At 40.9% G+C, this 26,223-nt stretch overlaps 1 protein-coding gene across 2 annotated transcripts; it reads right to left on the bottom strand.

The window, feature by feature from the left end:
- Window positions 1-8,045: 8,045 nt before the first annotated feature.
- On the bottom strand, window positions 8,046-25,014 carry ZNF215 (zinc finger protein 215). 2 transcript variants are annotated; one of them, XM_016190254.2, is made up of 6 exons: window positions 24,825-25,014; window positions 23,794-24,337; window positions 19,826-19,902; window positions 17,206-17,338; window positions 16,785-16,883; window positions 8,046-12,525 (listed from the first exon to the last, which is right to left on the bottom strand). In XM_016190254.2, exons 2-6 carry the CDS (start codon window positions 24,191-24,193, stop codon window positions 11,642-11,644), a joined length of 1,593 nt encoding a protein of 530 aa, XP_016045740.2. In that variant the 5' UTR covers window positions 24,194-24,337; window positions 24,825-25,014; the 3' UTR covers window positions 8,046-11,641. The 2 variants fall into 2 exon arrangements, with proteins under 2 accessions (XP_016045740.2, XP_060032953.1); XM_060176970.1 differs by having other exon boundaries at window positions 23,794-24,197.
- Between the last annotated feature and the right edge of the window lie 1,209 nt (window positions 25,015-26,223).

Here is a 26,223-nt window from a genome sequence, read left to right as displayed (position 1 = left end):
CCCTCTGGAAAGAACAGTTTTAGGTCTCTGCAATGTGTGGAGTGGATGGAAGCAAGCCTGTCTTGCTCTTTACAGAACTTTTGCCAACAGAAAGAGAGACGTTAAGAGGTAAAATGTGTCTGGAACCTCGTCGCTGAAAAAAGTTAAGATGTAAGGCAGAACAAATTGTTGACTAATCATGCATCCCATAATGATCCTGGGTCCATACTCCCAGAGGGACAAAGAATAAGAAAGCTTTCAAGGGAGGAAATTGGATACGGAGTTCTGGTGGTGGGAATTATATGGAATTGTACCCCTCTTTTTTTAAATTTTGTTGCAAAATTATTTCAATTTCGCCTATGAGAGAGGTTCAGCGGCTGTGGAGAGGGGGATAAAGCTTCAGAACAGGTAGAGGTGGTCTGTTGAAATTCAAGGACCATCACCTGCTCCGGGACAAGGGCACAAAGAAGTGTCCGAATTCATGGGGACTAGTGAAAAGGAGCATTTACACCCATTGCTGAAAGGCCCCCCTCCCCAACAAGGGACCAGTGCACAAGGGGACCAGGGCTCCTGCTTCCCTGGGTGACCGTGGCCTAGTGCCTGGGAGGGGGCGACCTGGCCATGTTCCCTGCTGGGCGTCTATATGGCCTTCCTAGCCCTGAGTCCTGAATGCAGGTGAGGGGAACAGTCAAGGTGTCTACCTTTCTATGTCAGTGCGGGTAAAACTATTTCAGGGAAATAGTTTCCGGTAAAACTAAATGCAGGGAAGGGGGGGGTGCATCTCTACCTTGTGCCGCAGCAAATGTCAGCGGTGATGGTTAAAGCCCCCAGCTCCCAGCAGGCCAGAAAGCAAGGAAGGAAAGCTTTCAGCCAAGGGTTGCTAGCTCAGGGCCCAAGGTCTAATATCCTCCTGGCCCAATGTGCTAAGGGAGTGCCCAGCGAGGGTCTCTCCCCATTGGCTGGCGGGGCTCCCTCCCAGCACCTGCTCCACCACCCACTGCTCTCCGGAGAGGACCAGCTGTTCAGTGGAGGGTCCTCTGGATTTACCACACCTGGAGGCACACAGCCTCCTTGCTGTCCAGAAATCAGTAATTCCGGGGTGGGGGTGGGGGGAGTGGGAGGGACTAAATCCTGGGTGCTAGCAGTCTGACTCCCAGTAAGCATTTATGTCTTCATCCACCCAATAATCAGTATAATTAGTGAGCACCCTCTCCGAACCTGACCCTTTCTCTGGGTAATTGATGATTCTGAGAAGTTTCAATGTAGTGATGGGGGGAGGGGCGTGAAAACCTAATAGGGTGAAGTAGTTTCAAGAATCACTAGAAAAAAGCAAGCAAACAAAAAACACCTTTTCCAAAATCTTTGCATCAAAAGGAGAGAAACAGTGATGGGAAAATACATCCAAGAGGTTTTATCTGTTTTCTTTGTTTGCCACCTTGGTAATCATTGGTGTCTGCACCACGAATCCACCATTCCCCCCCCTCCCCATTCTTTTTACTTTGATAGGATAGAGAGAAACTGAGAGGGTAGGGGGAGGAAGACAGAAGAGAAAAAGAGAGACACCTGCAGCATTGCTTCACCACTTGAGAAGCTTCCACCTGCAGGCAGGGACCAGGGGCTTGAACCCCAGTCCTTGTGCATAATGTGTGTGTTCAACTGGCTGCCACCATCTGGCCCTAGTTCTGCTTAGTTTTTAAGATGGAAGAAGTAACAGGATACTTAATTTTTCAACTGTGAAAGATCCGGTTAAAGTGGACAGGGTAGCTGCTGGAATCAGGTCTGCATGTGGGCAAGAATGAATGAAATCTAGTGTAGTAACACAGGCAGGCACAGCAACAGGAGAACAAAAGGACACCAATGCAAGTTTACCCTGAGTTGTAGGAGCTCTTTTTGTTTGTCTTCTCAGGACAACAAAGAACATTCATCAGCTGGGATAATAATTTTTTGGTATTATCTTTATTTATTGGGGAGGAGAGTAGCAGTGTTCATGATTTGTTTTTGTAGATGTTTCATGCATTCAAATTATGTTTTCTTCTTTAAATAAATAATTTTTACAAAATTTTTATTTAATACTTATTTATTTTGCCTCCAGGGTTATTGCTTGGGCTTGGTGTCTGCATTATAAATCCACTACTCCGGTGGCAATTTTTTTTCTGATTTTTTTGGATGGGACAGAGAAATTGAGAGGGAAAGGGAAGATAGAGATGAAGAGAGAAAGACAGACACCTGCAGACCTGCTTCACCGCTTGTGAAGCAACTGCCCTGCAGGTGGGGTGCTGGAGGTTCATACCAGGATCCTTGCGCAGGACCGTGTGCTTCATACTATGTGTGCTTAACCTGGTGAGCTACTGCCTGGTCCCCGGGAAATAATTTTTGTTAGATAACTCTTATATTGATTTTAATTACACTAGTCAATTTCTGTTTGGCTTTATTTTTGTCTCTTAGAGCTAATTCTGACAACAAATATATTAAATTTTCTTGTAGAATTGTACTTTTTACCAGTTCTCAAATTTATTTTTAATACAATTTTTTGGTATTGTCTTTATTTAGTGGCTAGAGAAAGCCAGAAATTGAAAGCGAAGGGGGGGATAGAGAGGGAGAGAGGCAAAGAGACACCAGCAACACTGCTTCACCACTCACAAAGCTTTCCCCCTGCAGGTGAGGACTGGGAGCTCAAACCCAGGTCCGTGCACATTGTGTAACACGTGCGCTCAACCAGGTGCACTAGGCCCCTCAAGTTATCAAGTTCATAAATTGTGTTCAATATATTTGGCAGATTTGATGGTATTACTATACTTCTTCATAAATTGTGTCTTCTATCAATGTGTAGTCCATCTCTCTGATTCTTAAATTGACATTCAATTTGCAGTATCAAAATTCCTTCTGTACGTCTGATAGCTTTTTGACCAACCTCAAACATTCCTTATAGTTGGATATCATTGCTTGATCCACCCTCTAACTTTATATAAGAAAATTCAGTATATTCACCTGTAGTAAACATAACTGATAATTTGTTATGCTTTTCATATATTACTTCAAGTTTAGTATTTGTTTTACACCATGACTTCCTCTGTCTCTCTTCCATAAGTTTCCTGACATGTTTCTTTGTTGCTAGTGTATCTGATATTGTTCAGAGCGCTTTCTTGAATTGCTTTTTCAGATACAGTAGACACTAGTGAAATAGACTGTGAATTCTTGCAAAGGGTTAGTTCACTGAAACATGTAAATAATTATATTATGGCAAGTAGAATGCAGCCCCTTTATTTTGCCAGTATGTAAGTACTATCTGTTTTCTAGCTTCCAATATTACAAATGGAAGAGCTCATAAGATTCAACAACAACAACAAAAACTAAACAGACCCATTAAAAATGGGGAGAGGGCACAGATAGAATATTCCCCATAAAAGGTATCCTGATGGACAACAGACAAGAAAAAATGCCCACAGTCACTAATTATAAGAAGGATGCAAATCAAGGCCTTATGACTTCCACTTTTCTCACAAAGCTAATTCAAAAAAGTTCAGGTTTCAGGCAGCTTAGCCACTCACTCTGATATATCATCATTCAATCTCAAAACACCACTTCTTCCTTTCCAGTCAGAATTAATGTCCTATGAGTGGAAAGACTAATGGAGCAGCTCACCTCCAGTCTTCACTCATACTTGTAAATGACTTTGCATTCAGTCTTTATCATGGACTGTAAGTAGTTAACCATAGTAAAATTGTCATCTTTCAAATTAGAAAACTGAGAGTGAGGGGGCCAGGTGGTGGCACACATGGTTGAGCCTACACATTACAATGCGCAAGGGCCGCCAGGGTTCAAGCCGCTGGTCCCCATCTGCAGGGAGAAAGCTTTGCAAGTGATGAAGCAGTGTTGCAGGTGTCTCTCTATTTCTCTCCCTCTCTGCCTCCCCATTCACTCTTGATTTCTGGCTGTCTCTATTCCATAAATAAATACAGATAATAATATAAAAAGCCTAGACCAGGGAGAACAGAAGCAACCGGTGGCTATATACAAATAATGTCAAAGGACATAAATTATGGTGATGTTGAGTGTTATACAGCAAATCCTAACAAAGGGATTTTTCAAAGTTAACCCAATTACCAAATAATGTGATTAAAACAGTCACTATCTTGTCTTCTTGAACCCTAAGACAGCAGGAAGCTCACATTTCCACTATAGAGCCTATATTTCCCCCAGTCCTGGAACCTTAGAGAGGGGCGCACTTTTCCTGCATGCTTCTTTCAATTCATATCAAATAATATTGCATCCACTGATCACAACATAATCAACACAATGAGTACCACCTCAGCATGCTTCACTTCAGACTGTGTCCAGAGACTTCAGGTGTGGAATGACAACCCTTCAGCTTCATTACTTGGGCAAGACCTTTCTTTTCATAGGATTCTCTAATTCCATTCCAGACTTCCTAACAAAGTCCCAAAACCTAGATATAGACCAGGTCCCATGAGACAGAGCATATGTTCACATGTATCCATAAACTAGGGCAAAATATATCCCTGAAAGCAAAAGTACACAATAGTCTGAAGTGAGTCAGTATAAAGTTCCTAATGAAATAGTGTCTAATTAGATTTAGATACCCTTCTCACCTACTTCCTATTACAGTTCTCTTACTCACTACAAAGTTAACCTTATCAAAGCAAAGACTGCAAAAGCTGAATTAGGGCAAGAGACTGGCATCCTTTAACAATGACTCTTTAGGCACTCTCAGGCCACCCCATCAGTTGGAACCCTATTCGGGGACAGACAACTGCAGACCTGCTTCACCGCCTGTGAAGCGACTCCCCTGCAGGTGGGGAGCTGGGGCAGCTCGAACCGGGATCCTTACACTGGTCCTTGTGCTTGGCGCCACCTGCGCTTAACCCGCTGCGCTACCGCCCGACTCCCAATAAGTATTATTAATGTGATTAAAGAAGATGTTGTATTCAAAAGGTAAGAATTTGTTAACCTTTTCCAAGCATCATTTACTCTTTTGTAAGCTGGGGAAATAATAGTATTTACAGCTAAGGAAATATATATGTTTGACATATATTTGAATAATTGAGCATAAAAGTTAGCAGTTAAACATATCTATGTGTCATCTGCTGATAGTAGTTATTACTGGAAATATAATCTAGCCACTTGACTATTTCTATGTCTCTCACTCTGTCTCCCGTGGCTGGGGCTCAGTGCTGGCTATGAATCAACCACTCCTGGAGACCGTTTCCTTCCCATCCCCAACACACATTTTTTTTTTTTTTATATTTGACAGGACAGAGAGAAATTGAAAGGGGGAGGGAGATAGAGGGGCTTTCGGGTCTTGCGCTGTGTGCAATTAACCAGGTGCACCACCACCCGATCCCCTATGTCTCTTATTTTGCTTCATTACTGAAATTCACTCTTTATCATTTCGTTTGTCACTTATGTTACCTGCTGAATGTTGTTTTAATCCATTTTTTCACCTAGGTTTCTTCTTCCTAAAAATCCTGACCTTTGACATTAACATCTGAAGATGTGATTATTATTTTTACTTGGGATGAGTGGACAATTCTGAATTCTCAAAAAAAGCTCTAAAGAGAGGTCATGCGGCAGAACTATACAAATGTCATGTCAGTAGGTTAAGTTCACCAAGTTGTTTGGGAATAGAATTAGTTTCCTCTGGGGCTAGTTTTGTTGTCAATTTTTTAATCTATACTTTATATATAAGTAAAAGAAATATTTTCAAAGATGGGAGAGTGGTTACTGAACTTTGGTGGAGGGGTAGTAACTTTACTGACCATGTAAGGTTGTGAAATTATACCCTTGAAATCTTGTAATTTTATAAAAATCCATTAAATACTAATGAAAAGAGGAGCAAAAAAAAGGTAAGAATAAGTCAGATGGCAAAAAAAAAAAGAGGAAGACTTCCTTCAAGACAAAATGATATGAAATTTATATTTATTATTAGTTCTTGTATTACAATTAAAGTACAGATCTCCACTTAAGACTATTTCCCCCTATTTTTTGTTCTCTTTACACTCGTTTTTCAGATTATCTTTCATTATATCACTACCCAAGACTTAGTGACATAAGACAAAACCTTCTTCCTTTACAGTCTGCAATCTGTTAATGAGCCTTTTTATTCATAGAGCAAGTTCATCAGGAATTGATGGGCTATGATGAAGCTAGTCAGACTGACTTATCTGTCAGGTCAGCACCAGTCTCAATGGGCCTACCTGGTATGTGTTAGTTGCATGTCTTAAGGAGGGCTATCCCAGGCTTGTTTACACAGTGATGGTCATGAGATTTCCAAAACCAGTAGGAAGTAGAGCCAATCCAAATATGCAAGCACTTTTCTAGTTTCTGCCCTAACTTTATCATTCCAGTAAGTGAAACTAACTATAGAGCCAAGCCTAAAATCAGTGTGGAAGGGAGCTACCCAAAGATATGAAGTGGAGAGTTAATGTAGGGTGTGTGTGTAAACCACGGCTTTGTGAAAGTAGTTTTACTACTCTAGTGAAAAAACTAAAAAAAAAAAAAAAAATCAGGTAGGGAGACAGAAAGAGGACATCAGCACACTGAAACTCCTTTCCATTGCCAGAGCACGTCCCAGGTGTTGCCAAGGCTCAAATCTAGTTGCTACACAAAGCAATGAAGGTGCCCTACCCAGCGATCTGTTGTTGCTTTGGTTAGTAGTGTAGCTATTTTTTGCATGTATTATATCGCACTATTCCATAACATAAAAAAGAAACAGTATTTTCTTTCTTATGCTCTGAATAGAGTAATCTTAATGTCTTTAAAACTATTTCCATGTAATAGTCAAAGTTTCTCTTACCCCTTATAGTACCTGTTAATTAGCATAGATGCTCAAGGTATGTTTGTGGAATGAATAAGAGTGAATGAAGACACATATGAAGGAATAAACAAATGAATTTTAGACTCATGTTTAAGACAATCTAAGCCATAACCTTTCATTCCTACTCCTACCCAAACATATATTTCTATGATTCTCGAGCTCACTGCACAAGATATTTGACAAATTTTAAATATAGCTTATAATTCACCACAAATCATCTGCTTGTTCTTCTAGAAAATGGGAATAAACCACGAGAAGATTCAAATATTTAGAACATGAAAATCTTCCCTGCTGGCAAGACTGCAGGAATGTGAGCACTCAGGTGTCTGAGAATCTGAGTTATATGGAAATGATTCCAAGGATATGTTCCAATGAGCTAAAACACCAAAGCCTTTCCCACCACAGCGAGTGAGTAATAATTTCCACACATGTACCAGGCTACGGGAACTATGAATTGACTTTTGAAGGCAAAAGTCAAGGAAACTTAAAGTATACAAAGTTTATACCTGGGCACTCCTTAGAAATAAAACACACTGAAGACTGTAATAGAGACATCTCTGTGGGTGATTCACATAGCTTTCAAAGAAGCACACATCATTTTGGCATATCCAGGGAAGACAACTCCATGGGAAAGGAACAGGCATTCATAGTTGAGCATCCCTGTGTCCTCAAAGAGGAAGCCCTTCCAAAGTACATTGGGAAGATATGCCAAAGCAACCTACTAAAAGTCCCTATAGAAGTTAAATCCTGTGAGTCTAAGAAATGTCAAGAACATTATTATTTGAACTCAGTGTCTTCTCCATAAGAAAAACCAACGTGGAGGTAAGTTCTACCAGGGCTCCATCAGCACAGCAAACTTCTCACAGAAGTCAGACCTACACAAACATCCAAGAATACACATCGGTAAGAAGCTACATGGAGCTCATGAAGTTGACAGTATATTCAGTCAAAGTCAGGTGCTCATTTTCATCAGAGAGTCTACAAAAGGGAAGTAACTTCTCTATGTACTGTGTGTGGCAAGCCCCTCAGTCAGATCTATACTCTTCACAATCATCAAAGAGTTCACACGGATGAGATAATCTTATCAATTCAGCTGTGATAAGGACATCAGTAGAAATTATTATTTCACATTCACCAGAGACTTCACATAGGAGAGAAGCCCTTTAAGTGTGATCAGTGTGGCAAGAGTTTTAGTCGAAGTTCAGCCCTTCATGTTCACATTCAGAGAGTCCACACAGGAGAGGAGCCATTTAAGTGTGATGAGTGTGGTAAGGGCTTCAGTACAAGCTCAAATCTTCGAATTCACTGGTTAGTCCACACAGGACAGAAGTCTTACCAATGTGGTGACTGTGGGAAGGGCTTTGCTCAGTGCTCCAATCTTCAAACTCATTGGAGAGTGCATACAGGAGAGAGGCCTTATAAATGTGAAGACTGTGGGAAGGATGTCAGTCACAGCTCGGCTCTTCGGATCCATCAGAGGTCCATATGGATGAGAAACCCTATACTTGCCATGTATGTGGGAAGGGTTTCAGCAAGAGTTCAAAGCTTCACACTCATCAGAGTGCACACTGGAGAGAAACCCTCTAAGTGTGAGCAGTGTGGTAAGGGATTCAGTCAGCATTCATATCTTCTCATTCACCAGAGAGTTCATATAGAAGGAAAACCCTACAAATGCAATGACTGTGGAAAGGGCTTTAGTCACAGCTCTAATCTTCACATCCGTCAGCGGGTCCACACAGGAGAGAAGCCTCATCAATGTGCTAATTGTGGTAGGGGGTTTCAGTCATAGCTCAGCCCTTCAGATTCATCAGAGTCCACACAGAAGACAAACCTTATAAACATCATTGGTATTATAAGGGATTCTATCAGAATCCACATCTTCACAATAATCACAAAGGAGAAACCTTATAATTCTGGTCATTTAGTGAGCAGTTTTCATCAGAGCTTAGTCTTTAACCATTACTGCTGAGAAGAAGATTCGTTAAATAACCTAAGTAATACAAGCCACGTTTAAGGAGATCCTTAGAAAGATTCCTATATTTGAAATTAAAGTGTGTAGTTTTTTACTAAATATTATACATAGTCCTTATAAAAGATTAAAGAGAGAACTCTGCATCCTGTCTCATTACAGCTGTCTATGCATTTTTATGTGTATTAAATGATACTATGTAGTCAAAACACACACACACACATTCCCTTTATGAGTGGGGGCATCAACAGAGTACAGTTGGGTACAATTTCTCATCTTTCTGTGATCTGTGTCTGTGAAACACTCTCACTTCCAATATAAGGCAGCTTTATATTTTTACTGACTTCAAGTCTTGATTTGGATTGAAATTGTCTAATTTTCTATAAAACAGCATTTTGACTCCCCTATAAAGTTCTTAGGGAGCTCGTGTGTATGTGTATCAATAGTGGTCTTGGAGGTGGTGCAGTGGCCAGAGATTTGGGACTTGGAAACACGAGGTTCTGAGTTCAGTCCACGACACCACATATGGCAGAGTGAATCTCTACAACTCTCTTATGTTAATAAATAAATCTTTAAACAAAACAAAAATGAAAACATGTGAAACAAATTAGCATACTAGTAGAATTCAACTGCTTATGGCAAGAAAACGGTATATGACCCTGTTTCTAAAATTGGATAGCTTAGAGATACTTTATCAATAAATAAAATAAGAAGTATACTGTTTTGTCTACGTCAGGTGTGAAAGATGTGGACAAAGCTGACAGGAATGCCGTTAGAAACTATAAACACTGAAGTGGTTCAAAATCAGAGATCTACATAGTAGAATTTGAGTTGCTATCAGACCAGGCTATCTCTATCCAATGAACAAAGAAAGATTAAAACAAAAAAAGTAGGACTGACATCTCTAGTAGCATGATAAGATACCTGAAATAAAACTATAATAGAAATCTATTAGTGAAGAATATCTAAGATAAAAATATAGTTATAATGAATGGCTAAAAGGTTAGATAAGATGTAACAAAGAACAATAAGGAATACAGCTGGCATTACATTTTATCAAATTCTAATATCAAATTATCACTTCCCTATAAAGTGCTTAGGAAACTATGTGTAAGTGAATGAAAATAGTGTCTTGGGTGGTGGTACAGTGGCTACAGCTTTGGGACTTGAAAGCAAGAGGTCTTAGGTTTAAGCCCTGGCATTGTATGTGCCCAAAGATCTTTCTCCTCCTCTTTCATGTTAATAAATCTTTAAATAAAAAAACTAAAACACATAAAACCTGAAAATCCAACTGGGTGGACAACCTGTAGTCATGGGAGAATTATCCTAGCAGTAGAATTCAGTTGTTTATGAGGAATGAGAGGAAAACAGTGTATGACCCTGTATCTAAGAGGCTATCTTAGAGCTTGTACATTTGAAAAAAAAAGTTCAGAATAATAATGTTATATAACTAATAATTTTGTGAATTAAATTTACATATATTTATTGATAGTACATATGCTTATATACTTCAGAAATGTAATCAATAATGGTTCTATAAAGATCTATGAAGGATTATTGAGTAAATGGTGCTGAGATAATTGGTGGAATAGGTTCAGTTTCCAGCTTATATGTGATATATTGATTAGGGACCACTGCTTGAATGCATATGTTACAATGCACAAGGACCCAGGTTCAAGCCCCCAGGTCCTACCTGCAGTATTACAGGAGTCTGTCTCTCTCCCTCTCTTATCATCCTTTCCCTCTCAATTTCTGACTATCTCTGTTCAATAAAGGTAATACCAAAAGTGGTATGTTGATTCAAGTACAAGTTTTCTTTTTTAAAATATTTTAAATTTATTACTGGATAGAGACAGAGAAAGTGAGATATCGGGGGAGATAGGGAGATAGACAGAGAAACACCTGCAGCCCTGACTCACTACTCATAAAGCTTCCCCCTGCAGGAGATGATCAGGGGCTTGACCCTGAGTCCTTGCACATTTTAATGAGTGCTAAACCTGGTACACCACTGCCTGGCAAGCACAAATTTTCAAGGTGTGTGCCAAGAACCTCCATATGGTTCATGAGGACAAAAGAACCACAAATCTAACTCCATGTCAACGATTTACATGTGATTTTAATTAAAGACGGCCACAATATTTCATTTTAAAAACAAGGTTCAGGGAGCCGGGCAGTAGCGCAGCGGGGTAAGTGCACATGGCACAAAGCGCAAGGACTGGCTGGCTCAAAGATCCCGGTTTGAGCCCCCAGCTGCCCATCTGCAGGGGAGTCAAGTCACTTCACAAGTGATGAAGCAGGTCTGCAGGTGTCTTTCTCTCCCCCTCCCTGCCTCCTCCTCCTCTCTCGATTTCTCTGTCCTATCCAACAACAAGAGCAATAACAACAACAACAGTAACAACAAAAAAACAAGGGCCATCAAAGAGAAAAATAGCCTCCAGGAGCAGTGGATTTGTAGTGCAGGCACCGAGCCCCAGCAACCACCCTGGAGGGAAACAAACAAACAAAAACAAAAACAAAAACAAAAACAAAACCAAGGTTCTGCCACTTTAGACATAAGATGTTAAAAGTGTACTAAGTATATGATGGCAAGCATACATGAATTTTCTCAAAATTGGATGTGATGGGAGTGCTACCATAAACACCTGGGAATTTGACCACATGAGTCAGGTGGCTTGCAGAGTTGTCCAGCAGGTGGAGGACACTGCATCCCTCAAAGGGTTATTTGATTTTAAAGCTTTATTTACTTAGTTGTGAGGGATATGGGAGAGACCAAAGCATCATCTCTCTCTTCTTGTGTAACCTTATGCTCTCTCCCCTGCCCAGTTTTTGTTCTGGAAATAATTCTGCATTGCCTTCTGTTACCAAACTTTCTGAGTATGAAGTTTTTGGTGTTTCACAAGGTTAGATCTTCTGTTGAAGGCTTTCTGGCATTGCACACACTTGAATGGTTTCTCCCCGGTGTGAATCATTTGATGTCGGATCAGGGAGGAGCTACGGTTGAAGGTTTTCCCACAGTTACTACATGCGTAAGAATTCCCTCCCGAGTGGGGTCTTGTGTTGGTATGACTGTCTTCTTTATTACTCAAGGTATTTCCATTTGCATTGCCTTCACAGGCCTTTCCTTCAGAGTGAAGATTCTGATGCTTAGTGAGATTTGTGCGTCGATTGAAGAATCTTCCGCACTCACTGCATTTGTAGGGTTTTTCTCCTGTGTGAATGATCTGATGTCGGATGAGGGATGAACCCCGGCTGAAAGCTTTTCCACACTGGTAGCATTCATAGGAATTCACGGTGCTGTGACTTTTCAGGTGTTGCACATTTGAACTCAGGCTCAAGGAATTCTCACATTTCTTATCATCATCTGACTCTTGATTACCTACTGACTGTACATTAAATTGGAAGGCAGTTTTGACCTTATTATATTTTGAATACTCTGTTCTCATAGGGATTCCACCTTGTGTGTCAAAAATTGAGTTAAGTGACATACTATCATTCTTCTTCTTATTTTTAGTACATTTATAATCTCCCTCCTCAGTGTAGTTCATCTTATGAATGAAAGATTCCTGTTGCAAACTTAATTCCAATTTTTTCTGGTCCCTATGGGACCAGTCATGACTCTTCCAGGCATGTAAAGAAGGGTCTCCAGTTTTGGTCACTCTTGTCACAGTCACTTCCAGTGATTCTTTTCCAGCAATTGTCTGCTTCGGGACTGAATCTGGGTTTTTTGAAAGAACTTCTCTACCTAAAAAGAAATTTTAACAATTCCATAAACTGAATGGAATGTGCTTAAGTAGGAAAGAGAAGCAGATTGGAAATATGGGTGGGATTAGAAAAGGAACATAAATGGAATGAAAGTGATAAAATAAAGGAGATCGTGAGATAAAAGAAATATTCAAGATCAGGAAAGGAGAACACGCAGGGTGTGTAAGATCAACATATGAACGAAGGTGGTTGAGCACAATCATGATCCAAGCTATCACAGGCTCATAACTAGTCTTTGAAGATGACAGCTAGTTTATTCTTTTCTGGTTGCATGTCTCTTTTATCCCAAGTGGTTCACTAGTAATGCCACTTGCTAAGACACCAATTTAATCCTATCTTTAGAAACATGTCTATGCTTAAAGGCACTATCTCTTAATCAGCTGAAAGCAGACTTGCCATCAGAGTGTCTCTATTTTTCCATACAAGTGCAATCATCCCCCATACTGAACAAAGCTAACAACATTGAAAGATATGACAGAAAGGCGATCATTCTTCCTCCGGGCTCAAGATCACTCTTGGTTTAACAGTTCTACAGCATTTTTCCCTGTATTCTCTAGAAGTCTAAATTGTATCTGTTCTAATTAAGGCTGATTTTCTTTTTTATAATTCCGATTTCAGTTTATGTTTCATTTCATAAAGTTCTACTCCTCAGAACTTTTTTTTTTACTTAGCATCTGCACAAATATATTCAGTCTACTGCATAGTCTAAGAATTTAAATATTACATTTTATTGGTTTCCTTACTCCATTCCTGCATCACTCCAAGTTTGTCTAATGACTTTCTAGCCTATGTTTTATCAGAGTCAATTTTATATTTAGTTTTTCAGGTTCATATATAGTATCAACCCTTGGTTTTTGCCACTTCTCAAGACTTCACCATTTGACTCTCTTACTTTTTCCCAACTTACCAAATGGGAGACTGAGGGTTTCACCTTTCATGGTGAAAGAAATTCCCTTCCTCAATGTCTTCATTTTATTTAATAAATCATTTTCTTAAATATTTTCCATTGATTACATGAAGAGATAATTGTTCATTATCTCTCATAACTAATCTGTTCTTTTTTCTTTCTTCTTTTTCCCTTTCTTTCTTTAATGTAGTGCCAGAGACTAAAGCTCTTACCTCATACATGGAAGAGTCTGAGTCACGTTCCTAGGCTTCTAATATTTTCTTAGGTACTATTATTTTGTTAAAGACTTTGAACAACCAGGTGGTGGTACACCTGGTTAAGTGCACGCATTACCATGTTCAAGAACCTGGGTAACAGCCCCACTCCCCACTTGTAGGGGAGAAACCTTGTGAGTGGTGAAGCAGGCCTGCAGATTTATCTCTTTTTCTATCTCTCCCTCTCTACCTCTCCCTCAATTCTCAATATCCTTATGTCCTGTCAAATAAATTAGAAATAAATAGGGGGAGAAAGACTTTAAACCTAAAGTATCCCCACTAACATATATAACATTATCAAATATATGTTAATTCATAATATGACTGAGTCTAGCAGAAATTACCACATTTTGTGGATTCAAGCGGGAAAGTAGACTATTAAATCAGAATCTCCTGTGGTGGAACCTAGGAGTCAAGGAGGACTATTGGTTGTATATTTTCCCTCTCTGCTTCAAAAGTACAGAGTGGATTGATGTTAGCTGGATGTAGAAAACTTGTCCCTTTAATTAGTGAAGGTGAAAAAAAAAAAAGATAAACAAAAGAGGATGTAGGGTTGACAGAAAAAGTTTAAATATTACCAATGACTTTAGAAAAGTTAAAGATCACGCCAGACGTTGCACAGCTGGTTAAGTATACACATGTACCCTGTGTGAGGCCCCTCTCCTCAACTGAAGGGGAAAGCTTCACCAGTGGAGAAGCAGGGCTGCAGGTGTCTTTTTTCTCTATCTCTATCCTCCCTCCCCCTCTCAATTTCTGTTTTAGCAAATAAAAAATAAATTAAAAAAAAGGAAAAATTGCCACCAGTGTGGTGGCTTCACTGTGAAGGCACCAAGCCCCCACAATAACCCTATTGGGAATGGAAACAAAGGAGAAAAAAAATTAAGAACCTTATAGAACAGTTCAGGAAGCTATCTCAGAGTGGCAGAACAGAGCACAGGACTTGTCTGCCTGAGCCCAGCTTCTCTCCTTGGCACTGTACATGCTAGAACTGAGCGGTGCTCTGGCATCTCTCTCATTCTCTCTCACTCACAAAAATAAGTAAATAAATACTTTTTAAAAGCTAATATGGCAAAAAGATCATCTGAGTTTTACAAAAAGGTAAGCGAAATATGATTCAAAGGGTGAAATTTGAGAGAGAGCAAAATGCCACAGAAAGGGAAGATAAAAGAGTAATATGCCGGGGCAGGTTGGAATGCTCCTACTGATGACCACAGGATGTGAGCTCAGATCTACAGGGATGTAGAGGTCACACAGGCTCCTAAGCTGAATATGGGCCCCAGATCACGTCAAATCAATGGGGTTTACAGTCAACAATATTTATACACCTTTCCCATATTAGGGAGCTACTCTCTTCCCTGATGCAGCTTTCTGGTCCTTTTTCCAGCCATGACATCACCTCCCCCAGACAATACCTTGGATGTACCTGCATATCAGATTTCAAGTTCAGGGGAAAAAAAACAAAACCGAGTATAGCTACAGACCCTTTGGAATATAACTAAAATATGTCTATTAGCTATCTACAAAATGGAGACCTCACCCCCCAACTCTTCATCTGCACTATTCCAGCCTTTAGGACCATAATTGGTCAACAATTTGTTTGGCTTTGTATGTTAACTCTCTTTTCAACCACCAGGTTCCAGATGCTAGCATGATGGCTGACCAGACTTCCCTGGACAGACAACCCCACCAATGTGTCCTGGAGCTCCACTTCCCCAGAACACTTCCCCACTAAGGAAAGAGAGAGACAGGCTGGGAGTATGGATTGACCTGTCAATGCCCATGTTCAGCAGGGAAGTAATTACAGAAGCCAGACCTTCCCCTTCTGCATCCCACAATGACCTTGGGTCCATACTCCCAGAGGGTTAAAGAATAGGAAAGCTATCAGGGGAGGGGATGGGATACAGAGTTCTGGTGGTGGGAATTGTGTGGAGTTGTACCAGTACCTCTTATCCTATGGTTCACTCGTTTCCTTTTTATAAATAAAAAAATTAAAAAAAAAGAGTAATGTGCCTACTAAATAAAGACTTCTGGTAAGTAATATTCAATGTTTTCTCTTGTTTATATATATATAATTTTCTTTTTAAATTTTTTTTATATTTATTTTTTTTTATTTATTCCCTTTTGTTGCCCTTGTTGTTTTACTGTTGTAGTTATTATTATTGTTGTCATTGTTGGTGGATAGGACAGAGAGAAATGGAGAGAGATGGGGGAAGACAGAGAGGGGGAGAGAAAGAGAGACACCTGCAGACCTACTTCACCGCCTGTGAAGCGACTCCCCTGCAGGTGGGGAGCCTGGGGCTTGAACCAGGATCCTTACGCTGGTCCTTGTGCTTCGTGCCACCTGCGCTTAACCCGAGCTACAGCCCGACTCCCCTGCTCTTGTTAATAGAGATACATTGCATATATCTATGTAGTGAGATAATGGGGTGAGTTCTACGCTTCTTCTTACAAAAATTTACAGTAAGCACACAATCCTTTATCAACTCAAAACCAAAATGCTAACAAAACATAAAAGACTCTGTTGAAAGTTTGAAGCTTGGACCAAGTTTGAGAATACTACAGTAAAAAAGTGAAAAATAGGTTACTAAAATCACTTTAGAATAAAGCTATTTTCTGTTTCTTTATACTAAACGATGTAACATAGCCCAGGAGGTGGCGCAGTGGATAAAGCATTGACCTCTTAACCAGGAGGTCGTCTTTGCCCCTGGCAGCACATGTGCCAGCATGATGCTCTGGTCCTCTCTCTCTCTCTCTCCCTCCCTCCTTCCTTCCCCCCCTCCCAGTCTTTGTCTTTCTGATATATCTTTTGAAAACATAATAAAGAATATTACTTGGTGTTAGGCTAGCTTATAGCTTCAATCCATGTGTTTCTGTCACTAAACCATGGTACTATTTTGCCTGTGTAAGAAAAAGAATCTGTAATAAAAAACAATTTATTTCATTTAACATGTAGGTGACTGTGAATCATTTCCCCGACTATCAATTTAAGGTCTGGATTGTGCACTGTGTTTAACAAACAAAAGAATATTACCAAAAAAAAAAAAAAAAAGAAATGTCTCCTATCTGCCTTGTTCTTACCCAAAACAGTTGTTCTTGGGATTTCTTGCTTCATTGCCCATTTTTTTGTCTTATTCTTCAACTGACATGCTGTAACTGGTTCGGAAAGTTGGTGCTTTCCTGTTCATAAGGAAAATGAAAACAGAAACAAAAACCAGCCAAATATGACATGACACTTGAGGCGCTTTTATATGGAAGAGGCATTCACCAAAAAAAGGTAGCCTAAGAGGTGATGAAAAGAAAAGACCAAAGATCACCTATGTCTTTCCAGTTATACATCAGAAAGAACTCTTTAGACACAGAAGGGAAACCTGCTTTTATGCCCAAAGAATATTAGGAAGTGTGATCCAAAACCCAAAGGCCCAAAGCACCCAGTGCTCCTAGAGGCCTGAACGGTGAATGAAGAGGCTACTGAAAGGCAGATTGCTTAAGCAGAAGCCACCTTTATGTAGTGAATCCAGGTTCCTCAAGTTCTCCAGAATCACATCCCTGTACAGGTCCTTTCCAGCCGGGTCCAGTTGCCCCCACTCCTCCTTGCTGAATTCCACAACCACATCTTTGAATGTCACTGGTTCCTAAAACATTAAGTTCCTTTTAAATAAAAGGTCACTCCCTGAAGCACTGGAGAAAAAAATAAGACCAGAATATACAAGCAATTGCTGGATAGTGTTTGGGATCTAAGCAGTGAAAAGAAAATGATATTGGAAACTTAGCAACTAGGTTATGGGAAGCTAAAAGGGAAAAAAACAGCTGAAAAAACTGTGGGCCAAATAATATTGATACTATGAAGTACAGCTTATATGAAAGCATAGAGGTAGTGTAAAACGTAATGGAGAAAACATTGTATTGAAGCAATAGGTAGGTTCTGCTAGCAGAAGAGGTAGGACAATTTATCTAGTTAAGAAATACAAGGGGGGAGCGGGCAATGGCACAGTGGGTTAAGCGCACAAAGCGCAAGGACTGGTTCGAGCCCCCGGCTCCCCACCTGCAGGGGAGTCGCTTCACAGGCGGTGAAGCAGGTCTGCAGGTGTCTTTCTCTCCCCCTCTCTGTCTTCCCTTCCTCTCTTGATTTCTCTCTGTTCTGACCATTGCAGTAATAACAATAACAACAACAACAACAACGATAAATAACAAGGGCAACAAAGGGGAAAGACGGCCTCCAGGAGCAGTGGATTTGGGGTTTAGGCACCGAGCCCCAGTGATAACCCTGAAGGCAAACAAATAAAATAAAAATAATAAGAAATACAGGCAGGGGTGACAATATAGTGTTTATATAAAGACTTCATTTCTGAAGCACCAAACTTCAGACTCTAGCAACAATGCATACCAGAGCTTAGCCGTTTAGTGCTTGGTTTAAAAGAAAAATAATAATAATAATTTGTTAATTTCTTTTAATTTTTTTAAAAAGTATGTGTTTATCTTATTTGACAGGACAGATAAAAATTGAGAGGGGGAGACAGAGAGGGAGACAAAGAGAGGGAGAGAGAAAGAGAGACCTGTAGCATTGCTCCACCACTCTTCAAGCTTCTCCCCTGCTGGTGGGGACTGGAGGCTTGAACCTAGGTCCCTGTGCCTGGTGACATGGTGATATGTGCACTCAACCTGGTGCTCCACCACCCAGCCCCCAACCTGATGATTCCTTTATTTTTTATTTTATTTTCTATGGGGGTGGATTAATAGTTTACAGTAGATACAGTTGTTGTTGCATGTGTAAAATTTCTGTTTTCTGAAAAACACTCTCCCCCCCCCAGCCTAAGTCCTCCTCCACTTTTATGTTCCCCGACCTGAAAGGACCTTCCCCCCACCCCCACCCCCACGCCCAGTCCCAGTCCCAGTCCCAGTCCCAGAATCCTTTGCTTTGGTGCGATCCATCAAAGCCAGTCCAAGTGCTACTTTGTCTTTCCCCTTTCTGTTCTTATTTCTCATTTTCTGTCCACCCGCTAATTTCTTATCTTTCATTTAGATCTCAGAGCCAAGATCACCTTGTCACACAGATCATTCTGATGACCCCAGTGGCCATCCTCTTTTCTACTATTTCACTGTATGTGTGACTTAATGGCAGTTCCTAAGATTATATTACAAGGATACCCCCCCACCCTGCTCCATATCTCATGATAATATCAGAGTCCTCACAAAGTCTTGGGTACTATTTGCCCAGTATCCGCCCCACCCTAAGCTCAAGTGTTTGAATTCTCTATATTCCACATATGAACAAAACCATACAGCAGTTGTCTTTCATCTGCTTCTACTAAGCATAATCACTTCGAGTGAGTGGGCATCCATTTCTCTCATCTCTTTCCTCAGTTGTCTACAACCCCACTTCTATTCCCAGGCATCTCAGTCTCTCCACTGTAGTAAGTGAACAGATTCTACTTGGGCTGAATTTTCCTGAACATTTGAAGAATTTCTCTTTGTGACATTCTCATCATTTACTTTTAGTGATTTAGTTTCCTCGGTCACCTTGGTCCATCCTTTCTGGTACCTTGTGATGTGTCTTCTCAGCTCCTGCCTATAAAATATCACTGCTCAGGATTCCTCCCTTCAGTTTTTAACTCTAAACTTTTTTTGAATATAGATCTTCCCATTAGGTCTAATCTATCCATAGGATTTTTTCTTTCTTTTTTTTTTTTTAGAATTTAAATTATTATCTACAATCTAGAGGGGACAGGTGCATAAGATATCTACAAATATTATCTACTACTAAAGAATGTATTAGAGACTGAAATAGGTTCACTGTCACAGTAACAGTCTCATGCCTCTAGATGAACAATGCTTGGCAAAAGTTCAAAATTCAAAAGGTGGGGCCAGGTGGTGGCACATCTGGTTAAGCACATATTACAGTGTGTAAGGACCCAGGTTCAAGCCCCTAGTCCCCACCTGAAGTGGGAAACTTCACGAGTTTTGGAGCAGAGCTACAGGTGTCTCTTTCTCTCTCTATCTCCCCCTTCTCAATCTCTCTGTCTCTATCTCACAATAATTAATGAATTAATTAATTAAAAATGCAGAAGCAGAAAAACAATTAAAAGTTAATGGCATTCCAGGAGAGTGGAACTTTAACTCACCCAAGATTCACCTGTTGGAGGGTCAGTTTCCATGATGTTCCCCTTTGGGAGTAGAGCAGAATCCTTGGAGGGTATACCTGCGGAAAAGGAAGAAAAACATTAGGAAATGAACTTTACTCTGGAGAAATATTAGTGACTATGGTAGTTTTAAAATGCATATATGGAAATGATCCTTAGCACTTTGAAGAATTAATGTCAGGCCCCAGCAGCCATCAGACTCTCTTAAGGGTGGACCCCAGATCTGATATGTTTAGAAAGCTCTAAAAACTACTGATATCCTATACCAGGGACTGAGTACTACTAGATTACAGAGATCAGTCAGAATAGTGTTTTGTGGAGAGTTGGTTGGGCGGTAGCAGAGCGGGTTAAATGCAGGTGGCACAAAGCACAAGGATACTGGTGTAAAGGTACTGGTTCGAGCCCCTGCCTCTCCACCTGCAGGAGAGTCACTTCACAAGTGTTGAAGCAGGTCTGCAGGTGTCTATTCTTTTCTCCCCCTGTCTTCCCCTCCTCTCTCCATTTCTCTCCGTCCTATATAACAACGACGACAATAATAACTACAACAATAAAGCAACAAGGGCAACAAAAGGGAATAAATAAATAGATATTAAAAAAAAGAATAGTTTTGTGCTCTCATTTGTGGCTACTGCAGGCTTTAAAAAAATAACTTGATCCCTGACCTAACTAAATATTCTTAATTCTACTGCAATTGAGCCAATCTCTTACTTAAGCACAGAGGTGGAAGATCAGGTGGGAGACCAGGTCATGCTGACCTAAGCAAAGAAATGGTGGAAAACTTAAAACAGCATTCTGAGACAAAGCTCAGAGCAGTGCACACTGTACAGCTGTGAGGGGCAAACCTCCCTGGTGGTTTCCTCAGCTCACTGAGCAAAATCTCAATATGCTACGTGCTGTAAAGACCGCCAGTAGCTGTTCCTGACCTTCTCCCAGAAGAGAAAGAGACTGTCTCAGACTGAAAAGACAAATAATTACATAATTGGGTGACACATCCAGATTCATGGGGAAGTGTGGCAAACACTGTTATATAAAAATGCTCCCATAAATGTGTTTGGGGTTCCATTCCCTGAATGGTTCCGAGGTTCCTTGCCTGAGTGTTTCATTTCCCTCCCTCCTTCAGACCGCCTGGAGCTGGACTCCCACAGTGGATTCTAGTCAAGAGTTATTTTCCTCTAAGCTTCTGTTTTAGACAGACAAGTGGGCTGACCACCCTGAATTACTGACACAGTCTATGGAAACCTGAATAACAGTAGCTATCTTTTCCAGACTTTAGGTGAGAAGCACACCCATAAGCCACTATCTCAAATTTTATACAAGGTATATTAGTGGTTATCTGGTTGCTAGGTGTCAGTGACTTCACTACACGTGACAGTTCTGGACCAGTAACAATCTGTGATGAAACCAGAAAATCTGAGAACCATAATATTATATAATAATAAGTAAACCTAAGTATAAGTGGATTCAAAGATAGCTTTATTATGAATCAGTAAAGTAACCTTAATGAAATTTTCTTGACTTTAACGAATGTCGATATTTAACTTACTAAAATCAGTGTGTGAAGTGTGTTGAGAGAGTATGAAAATATGAAAATATTTGTGAAGGGAGCTGGGCGTTGGTGCAGCGGGTTAAGTGCATGTGGTGCGAACACAAGAACCGGCTTAAGGAACCCAGTTTGAACCCCCCGGCTTCCCACTTGCAGAGAGGGTTGCTACACAGGTGATGAAGCAGGTCTGCAGGTGTCTGTCTTTCACTCTCCCTCTCTGTCTTCCCCTCCTCTCTCCATTTCTCTCTGTCCTATCCAACAACAACAGCTATAACAACAACAACGATAAACAACAAGGGAAACAAAAGGGGAAAAATCATTGAACAAAATTAATCAGAAAGAAAGAAAATATTTGTGGAGAGTGGTGAAGAGTATTTTATCAGACCATTCTGTAATAGAATTTGAAGAAAAAAAAAAAGAATTTCTCAGCTATATACCATCTGGAAGTTGCAAAAAAAAAACCCAAAATTTGTCTGTGAACTTTATTCATACCTGTAACACTTACTGAAACCTGTCTATTCGGTTCCATCATCTCTAAAACAGTAAATGAAATATGTGTATTCTCATTATTCCTGGAAATATGCTATATTTCTACAAAAGGTATTAAAACTTCCAATGGCTATCCCTTTAATTACTTTTTCCCCACTGAATCATTTTCTTACCTTAAATATTTCTTGAATCTTTACAAATATATGGAGCTCTTATTCTATTTAAAGAAAAATCAACATATACTTCAAAGTCTTTATAAAATGTTCTTTCTCCGTTCTACCCAAAATGGACCTTGGCTGTCATTAAAACTACTTCTTTTCATCTTCAGTAATATGGCCTTGGAAACTGTATTGACAAACCTATACATCCCTATTCCCATTATTTCAAAACCATGTTTCTTTTTTATTTTTGTATTATCTTTATTTATTTCTTGGATAAGGACAGCCATAAATTATGAGGGAAGGAGGAGATAGAGACAGATAAAGAGATACCTACAACACTGCTTCACCACTCATGAAGCTTTCTCTTCCTGTAGGTGGGGACCGGAGGCTTGAACCTTGGTCTTTGTGCACTGTAACATGTGTGCTCAACCAGCTGCACCACCACCCAGCCCCAAGATTTTCAATTCTTGAGTATAAGTGATTCTATTTTTTCTGAGGAATCACAAAACTTTTCCACAGTCACGTACCATTCTATATCCCCAACATCAATGTAAGAAGGTTCCAACTAGTTCACATCCTCCCTAACCTTTCACTATACCCATCCTACCCGGCTCATTGTTCAGAGGTTTGGTGTGCGATTCCCTGTTGACTACATTTCTCTGCAAAGACCTAGACAGTAACTATTTGGAGGCTTTGCAAACAATATAATCTGTTACCACTAATCAGATCTGGTCATAGAGTGAAAACAACTGTAAACCAGCATGTATACGAATAGCCCTAAACAACGATGTTCCAATAAAACTTTATTACCATAACTATCTGGTCTCTGGGTCATAGTTTCCAATGTCCCACTCAGCTTTTCTTTTTTTAAGGGGAATACCGGATTTTTTAGGGAATCACACATGCAGGCAGACCCTATACTGCTAAATCATCTCTTTGGCCTGGTTTTATTTTGTTTACGAAGAGAAAGGACGTGGAGGCAATGCATTACTTCACCCTCCATGGGATTCTACTTGTTTTATCTCTGTTGCTCACTATGTGGTACTGGACATGAAAGATGGGACATTATGCATAAGACATAAACTCTATTGCTAATCCATTTCCTTGGGCCATCAACAGGATATTAAAAAAAAAATTTATTGATTGATTCATGAGAAATGATAGGAGAGAGAGAAAGAACCAGACATCACTCTGGTACATGTGCTGTCAGGGATTGAACTCAGGACCTCATGCTTGAGAGTCCAATGCCTTACCCACTGAGCCACCTCCGGGACCATTTCATAGGATATTTTTAAAATGTAAATCCAATCATTTAGCTCCTGTATCCAACCTGTGAGATCGTGTTCTCTATTTCTATTGCTTAAGGAACAAAGTCTGGATTCCTTGGCTTAGGAGACAGCAGAAAGGTTATGCAAAGAGCTTATCATGCCAGAGGCACCAAAGATCCCAGGTTCAAACCCCAGCACTACCACAAGCCAAAGCTGAGCAGTGCTTTGGTGGTGGTGGGGGGGTGTTGGGGCAAAAACCAAAACAAACAAGAAAGAAAGAGAGAAACAAAGAAAGGGAGGAAGGAAGGAAGGGAGGGAGGAAGGAAGGAAGGAAGGAAGGGAGGGAGGGAGGGAGGACCAGCCAGCTTTCCTAGTATAGTAATATGCCTTTACCTTCTGGTCACTAGTATATTCTAGCTTTAGATAAAGGTAAGTTCACTTCACATGGGAAAGTTCAACTACTCTGACTCCAGTGTTTTATATTCTCACCTTTGTCTTCAAGTATTTCGATCACATCCTTCAAAAGGGTCACCACTTCTTTGCTGTTCTTTGGATGTTGTAAATTCACCCAAATTCTGACCTCTTCTGGGAGAACTGTCAGAAATTGTTCCAGCACCAAAAGTTGGAGGATCTGCTTCTTTGTATGAACCTCTGGTCTCAGCCACTGAAGACAGAGTTCCCAGAGTTGAGCGAAGGCTTTATGAGGCCCAGATACTTCCAAATACTGGAATGTTCTGAACTTCTGGCGAGAAGCCTCAGAATCACTTGTCTGCATGACTGGAATAGTTTTCTGCTGCCAAGACACATCTCCTTTCAGGATTTCACCTTGTTCATGAAGAGCCAGATTCCGAGGTTTTGAAATAGCCATCGATTTGCTCAGTGGCTGCATGATCCTATGTGGAATTCTCTCTTAAGCTTGTATTTGTCTTATCAGAAGATCTCTCAGTAACTCGCAGGTTTGGGTTAAGTAAACATTTGTATAACATATAAAACGTTATGATTTGAATAAAGTTATATCTCCATAAGAGAAGCGCTTCAGGAATTTCAAATACAAAAAAAAAAAAATCAATATTCAGATTCCTGAGAGATCAGGGAGAAAAACACAAATAAACCCTACAGGTAATGAGCATGTATTTTGTATAATGCTGACAAAGTAATATTCTCAAATTAAGCAAGCAACATCAATACTATGGATTCTTCTCCCCTTCATATTTTCCTCCTTTAAGACGGGAAAACAGAGATTGGGGAGACTGGACAATGGTTATGCAGGAGACTCTCATGCCCAAGGCTCTGAGGACCCAGGTTCAATCCCCAGCATCACCATGAGTCAGAGTTGAGCAGTGTTCTCAGAGATCGGTCTCTCTCTTTCCCACTCTATTACCCCTCATTCTCTCTCATTAAAATAATTAAAATATTTTTTAAAAGACCAGGAAATAGGTTGTCCCTTTCCTCCCAACAACCCCACAATACACAGTGGCTACGAACACACCATTTGAGTCAAAAACGAATGAAGCATCCACTTGACTTTTTCATGCGCAGTCAAGATAATACGGGGCTATTCCCAAAGCGGCTGATGGAGACAGTATTACCAGGTGAGGCTCATGGCGATGGCCCCTGGTTACAGAGTGTCAGAGACGGCGGGGAAGCCAAATTCCTCCTTCAGCAGAAATGGATCCGGAAGATGGGCGTGCAGCTTGCCACCCTGTCTGTGATCTCCGCCTTCCAGTCTGTGATCTCCACTCCACGGCGGCTGGGGAGCTCCTGCAGCCACCGCACCTGCTGCCCCGACCCCGAGCAGGGCGCGGGGAGCAGCACCTTCACCGCGGGTGTCCACAAGCCGGGGCCTCTGCCCACTGCTGCGCATGCGCACCAGTCTAGGACCCGGTCTCCCAGAATCCCTTGCTGCGGGAGCTGGGGAGGGGACTGGGCGGGGCCTTTTCCTGGCCTCGCCCCTTTCCTCAGGCCCCGCCCATCCCGTGGCTGTTTGCAACCTTGGGACAGGAAAGGGTGCTGGAGACTGCTGTTCTGTTGGGGTGGCCTAAGGGCTGCTTTTATTGATTTTTTTTTTGCCTCCAGGGTTATTGCTGGGGCTTGGTGCCTGCACCAAGAATCGACTGCTCCTGGAAACTACTTTTCCCCCTTTTGTTGCCCTTGTTGTTTTATCATTGTTGTGGTTATTGTTGTGGTTATTTGATGTCGTTTTTGGGTAAGAGAGAGAAATGGAGAGAGGAGGGGAAGACAGAGAGGGGGAGAGAAAGATAGACACCTGCAGACCTGCTTCACCGCCTGTGAAGCGACTCCCCTGGAGGTAGGGAGCTGGGGACTCGAACCGGGATCCTCACGCTGGACCTTGTACTTGGCACCATGTGCGCTTAACCCACTATGCTACAGCCCGACCCTCTGACATTTTTTTTTTTTTTAGATCCATACCCTCTAACCCCATTCCACTCAGTAAAACTGGCTGAATACTTTTTTGCCCACCTACTCCCCCACCATTTCGCGGGGGGGGGGGGGGGGGGGGAACGACACGACATTATTTTGACAAGATTCTATCTTTACATAACATAGTTGCCACTAATTTATTGACTCACTTATTCACTCATTTTAGGGTATTTTTATTTTTATCTAGAGCATCGCTCAGCTCTGGCTTATGGCGTTGCTGCGAGTGAACCTGGGACCTTTTGGTGGCTCATTCATTCAAGTCTATTTGCAAAGTCAATTTACACGTGTTTAGTTTTGGTTTATTGAGCATAAGACACTCTGAGACACGTAAGAAGCACTGTCAAACAGACAATTAGATAAAGACATCTGGTACTTAGAAAGTATCTGGAAGGGGGCATGGTCTCATGGCACAGCTGGTGAAGTGTACACATTATCTTGTACAAGTGGGGTTCGAGACCCCACTTGCAAGGGGGATGC

Source organism: Erinaceus europaeus, chromosome 17 (assembly GCF_950295315.1).
Source record: "Erinaceus europaeus chromosome 17, mEriEur2.1, whole genome shotgun sequence".
Classification (NCBI taxonomy): Eukaryota; Metazoa; Chordata; class Mammalia; order Eulipotyphla; family Erinaceidae; genus Erinaceus; species Erinaceus europaeus.
The sequence above is the reverse complement of the archived record's forward strand: the minus strand, read 5'-3'. Positions and strand labels throughout refer to the sequence as shown.